Source organism: Salvia miltiorrhiza, chromosome 6, assembly GCF_028751815.1.
Source record: "Salvia miltiorrhiza cultivar Shanhuang (shh) chromosome 6, IMPLAD_Smil_shh, whole genome shotgun sequence".
Classification (NCBI taxonomy): domain Eukaryota; kingdom Viridiplantae; phylum Streptophyta; class Magnoliopsida; order Lamiales; family Lamiaceae; genus Salvia; species Salvia miltiorrhiza.
Window position 1 is genome coordinate 18,468,676 of NC_080392.1, and position 5,383 is coordinate 18,474,058.

Sequence of the window (5,383 nt, forward strand, 5' to 3'; positions counted from 1 at the left end):
ACTTTATGCTTGTATACAATGATTCCTGTTTTCACTATTCTTATCTCCTATCTGATTGTGTTCATGATTGCATATGTATGTTCTTTATCTCTGTATAAGTAGATTATATGGTGTGTTGTAGATCACAGAAGACCATATAATTGGAATAACCTTAAGAGATATAATATGATCACAGCCGAAATAACTATAGGACAAGTTATTGGTTTAGGCTGCAGTATAGATGGAAGTAGTTTGTCTTGGCTACTTGTCTATACTGGTACGTCATTACGTATTGATAGGACCACAGTTTGAGATGTATTCTTCTATCTGACTTAAGTGAAGAATCAAGATCTCGGTGACTCATAAATCTTAATACTAATAAGTATTCAGATATATATGTTAACTCGTATATCACTTTGACTTACTATGGGTGAAAGTTATATACTAACTCGAGTACTCTGTATCTTGGGTGATAGCGGTTAATATATGATATTTGATTATCTGTATTAGTACCCGTATCCGGTATAGGATAATGACATCCCCTTAAGGAGCTCAATAAGGTTTATTACGCTAAACCCTGCAGGTTGATTAAGTTCAGGCGTAATAATAAAGTTTGAGTGGTACTGCTTAAGGAATTATTAAGAGATTAATTAATTTAAGCTGTCAGAACTCTAATTAATTAATGGATGTCGGATATTTTAAATACGGAGATTTAATAAGTCTAAATACAAGCCCCCGACTCATCACCGGCAATAAAGGGGTAAGTCAGTATCGGTTCTCTAGTGGAATGAACTGATATTTATAAATTAATTATGGTCTGGGCTGACCATGGATGAATTAATTTATTTGAGGCCCATCTTTATTCCTTGTATCTGGTCCCTGGGCTGGCCCAATATCTCCTAGCCCAAGAAGACAGAATTTTCGGCCCTCACTAAGAAAGTGGCGCCTCCTCTCATTTTCTGTATTATAAAATACAGCTGTCAGCTCTCAGGAAAATACACTGATAAAAATTAGGGTTTTTGAGAGCAGAGGGAGGCGCAGAAACGTGAGTGATCTTTCTGCCTTGGGAATTTCCATAGCTCGTTGTCCATCCAACGTTGGGAATTGAGCGGGATACAGTCGAGAAGATCAGAGCTGGAGTCAGATTCTTTCGACACGATCATCAACAGTTTGTGCATCCGATTCTCAAGTAAGTTTTTCCTAACACCTGTGTGCAGCTGTTAAATTCATAGGAGCATGTTAGGATTTAATCGTTGTATGATAAATTAATAATAACCAAGAAACGATCATCGGGCAAAGTGGAACGTTAATTCAATTTAATATTCCTTCAACAAGGAATGTAGAACATCCCAGGATCTCCACATTTTGTCGGCATATCTCTTTGTAAGACCGCGAATACAGACTCTCCCACTTGAAATTTCGCATCATCAGTGTACTTGACTTTCCTAGTGCAGAGTTCCTTGAGAAACTTCGCACATCTGGGCATAGAGCGTAGTGCAACCAAGAGGGGCATATTGACCTCCACCTTCTTGAAGATTTTGACCAGTTCGGTTAGCTCTTCCTTTTCTTGTTCCTTGGCTGCTCTGCCTGGGAAAGGAAGTATGGGCTCGGTCTGGCTTGATTTCCCTTTTCCCTTCTCTGTCGCCTTTCGCGTTGCCTCTTTCTCTCTGGCAAATTCTTCTTCATCTGCTGATCCCATTCCGACTTGTTCGTTGATCTCCAGCTTCTCTTGGTCTTTTTCTTTCACAATTTCGGGCAACTCTTTTCCCCCTCTGAGCGTCATGGCATTCACCTTCTTCACCTCCACTTGGGATGGGAGTGTCCCTTGCTTGCTTTCAAGTCTGGCGACTGCTTGGGCAAGATGTGATAGTTGGGAGTTCACATTCTGCATTCCTCCTCTTGTCTCCATTATGAACTTTTCGGTCTCACTCTGGAACTTCACTTGTTGCTGTGCCATTTGATGCACTAGCTCTGATAGGGAGGATCCTCTTGCCTGTTGAGGTTGTTGCGAGTATTGTGGTGGGTTACTCGTCTGTCCTTGGTTTGGCCCCAAATAGTGGTTGTTGTCGTACCTAAGGTTCTCATGTTGCCTCCAGCCTTGATTGTTATACTGCTGTCTGTAGGGCTCAAAAGGTTTCTGGTTCTGCCCTCCATTGTTTCCTCCTGATTGTTGTCCAATAGCATTAAGCTCTTCATCTTCGAAAAGTTGTGGACATTCATCAGTTGCATGTGAAGTCGCCATGCAAAGCTGGCATGCCTTCACAGATTTTCGAATGTTGGGAATTCCCTGATTGGGTGCTCCTTGATTCGTCATAAACTTCTCGAACATGTTGCACAACTTGTCCAATTTATCGTCTTGAGCAGAGGTGGCTGGTGTCAGAGGAGTCCTGACTATAGTTCCTTCCTCATCTCTCGATTCCTCTGCCATGTCGGCTATGAGCTTGAAAGCTTCCGCTGCTGATTTGTTTAAAATTGATCCTCCACATGCAGCGTGTAACCATTGCCTATCTTGCCTCCGGAGTCCTCCCACGAAATACCGAATAAGATCATGATCCGGTATCTGGTGTTGTGGGCATTTGGCCAGCATCTGCTTGAACCTTCCCCAGTACTCATATAAGACTTCTGTTGATCCCATCTTTATATTGCTTATTCGAGTTCTCAAATTCTGAATCCGGGCAACTGGAAAGTATCGCTCCAAAAACTTGCTCTGTAGCTCCTGCCATGTTCGAATGCTTCCTTCGGGTAGATCATACAACCATTCCCTCGCTCCTTCTAACAGAGAGAACGGAAAAGTAAGGAGTCGGATGTATTCACCAAGTGCTGGGCTGGCGGTGCGCACTGTTCCACATGCCATCTCAAAATCTTGTAAATGCCTTTGAGGGTCCTCTCCAGGCATATCACTGTATTTGGGCAAAATCTGGATAAGCGTATGCTTCAACTCCCAATTTCCAGTGATCTCCGGCAGTACTATGGCTGAGGGCCGGAGGTTCAGGTTGCTTGGAAACATCATGTCTCGGAGTGTTTTGTTTGCATTGGCATTCTGCCCCTTTGGATTATCCGCCATCTCTCCCTCTGCTACTCTCTGCCTCTCTCTGGTTTGTAACTGTCTCTCTCTGGCTTGTGCCTCTTGCTCTGCCCTGCGTCTAGCAGCGTTGTTCTGTCGAGCAAGTCTCTCAACCTCCTCGTTAAACAAGAGATCTTCGTTACCTGCACTCCTGGTACGACGCATGCAAAAACGTGAAGGCAAAACTCACTAAAAAAAATTACTAGCGCTCTCAGTTCCCCGGCAACGGCGCCAATTTGACGGAGCTGTCGTTTGAGCTTCGTGCAAATAAATTTATCCTGTGCCCACAACTAGACTAGCTAGTGGTAAGTCCAGAGTCGAATCCATAGGGAACTGAGCAGTAATTTCTCCTGCAAGGGTGTCACTAGAAAGGCTTTGTATTCTGCAAGGTTCTGACCACAACGAGCTTATGGGCAGAACAGGGTTTCCGACTAAACTGAAATAACAAGGTAAACGAATCAAATAACAAAACAATTCTGACTTGGGTTCGAATCACTAAACATGAATTAACACTCGATCATTGGTGCAAAGATTAATCACTATATTTACATACCAGTGGTTATAGGCATAAGAATTATTGTGTCCCTATTGTCACTTGTCACGCACACAACAACCCCTCGCCCAATCTATCCTTTCATTTTATGATCCCTTAGAAGGGTCAGCTAATGGAAATCAACTACCCCGGGCAACATCCACGCTCTCTGCGATGGCCTATCGCTAGTCAGCTCTCAGGAAAACAACCCCTCGCCCAATCTATCCTTTCATTCTATGATCCCATTTTCTGTATTATAAAATACAGCTGTCAGCTCTCAGGAAAATACACTGATAAAAATTAGGGTTTTTGAGAGCAGAGGGAGGCGCAGAAACGTGAGTGATCTTTCTGCCTTGGGAATTTCCATAGCTCGTTGTCCATCCAACGTTGGGAATTGAGCGGGATACAGTCGAGAAGATCAGAGCTGGAGTCAGATTCTTTCGACACGATCATCAACAGTTTGTGCATCCGATTCTCAAGTAAGTTTTTCCTAACACCTGTGTGCAGCTGTTAAATTCATAGGAGCATGTTAGGATTTAATCGTTGTATGATAAATTAATAATAACCAAGAAACGATCATCGGGCAAAGTGGAACGTTAATTCAATTTAATATTCCTTCAATTGGTATCAGAGCCCAGGGTTAATTTCTTGGCTCTATTATTAATTTATGTACGATTAATAATGTGCGTTTGTTTAACTGCTGTTGTTCTTCGTGGTTCGTTGATTCGTGGGATACGTCGGTTTGACGTTGTAATTGTTTTTCCACCACGAGAAAATCCGTGGTTAGATTAGATTTTCGGATTGTATTCATTTTTCTGTTGTAATCTGTACTTTTGGAGAACGAAACGGAGAACACGAAGAACGGGAACGAAGCACCGGAAACTGGCGAGGAGGAGGCGAGCGATGGGGGCAGCGCGCGCCTGGGGCAGCGCCTGCGCGCTGTGCGCGCGGCGTGCCTGGCGGGCGACGCACTGCCACTGCCGCTGCTGCTGTTCCGCCCACGCCGAGGTCTGCTGCTGCTGCGCCTGTGCTGGAGACGCCGAGGGTGCTGTGCAGGGCTCCTGCGTGGGCTACTGGTGGTGTGCAGGTCGGGCGAGAGCGAGGAGGCAGGCGGCAGGGGCTACGCGCGCTCGGGGCCGCGCCTGCGCGCTTTGCGCGCTGCGCGCCCAGCGGGCGGCGCATAGCCGCTGCTGCCGCTGCTGTTTCTCTACGCCGGGGGCCTGCTGCTGCCTGGGCTGCGCGAAGGAGCATGCTGGAGGCGCCGAGGACCTGCTGCTGGAGGCTGCCGACCGGAGAAGATGGCAGGCAGCGGCGCCGCTCTTGGCAGCAGAAAGCCCTAGGCGGCGCGATTAGGGTTCCGAAACCCTAAACCCAGACGCGGGTCGATGGCGGGTCAGACGGGCAGGGCGCGGGTCGACGGGTCCTGAGCGCGGGTCTGGGCTGCTCCTTGCGGGCCTGGGCTTCTCCTTGCGGTTTTGGGCTGCTGAACGGGCCTGGGCGGCTGGGCCGCGGCTTTTGGGCCCAATTGCTGGACTGGAGAGTTTTTTCCAGCCTTTTAGAGGCTGTTTTGGGCTGTTTTTGCCCATTTTTTAATTTCTTTTCTATTGTTTTATTGTAATAGATTAGAAATGGGATTCCACGAATGGGTCACGAAGAATTTTAATTCTTTAATTATGTTCTTTGCATGTCGTGGTTGTTAATCCCTTATGCTCTTTACCTGCTTTTGCACGTCTTTGCTTGTTAATATTTGTTTATTAACTGCGCTTAGACAAGCATGATAGTAGGTTTATCGTTTTCCTAAATATGTT

General features: G+C 45.8%; 1 protein-coding gene across 1 annotated transcript; it reads right to left on the bottom strand.

Annotated features, from left to right (window-relative positions):
- Window positions 1-1,306: 1,306 nt before the first annotated feature.
- On the bottom strand, window positions 1,307-3,208 carry LOC130990602 (uncharacterized). Its single transcript, XM_057914827.1, has one exon. It carries the CDS (start codon window positions 3,206-3,208, stop codon window positions 1,307-1,309), a length of 1,902 nt encoding a protein of 633 aa, XP_057770810.1.
- Between the last annotated feature and the right edge of the window lie 2,175 nt (window positions 3,209-5,383).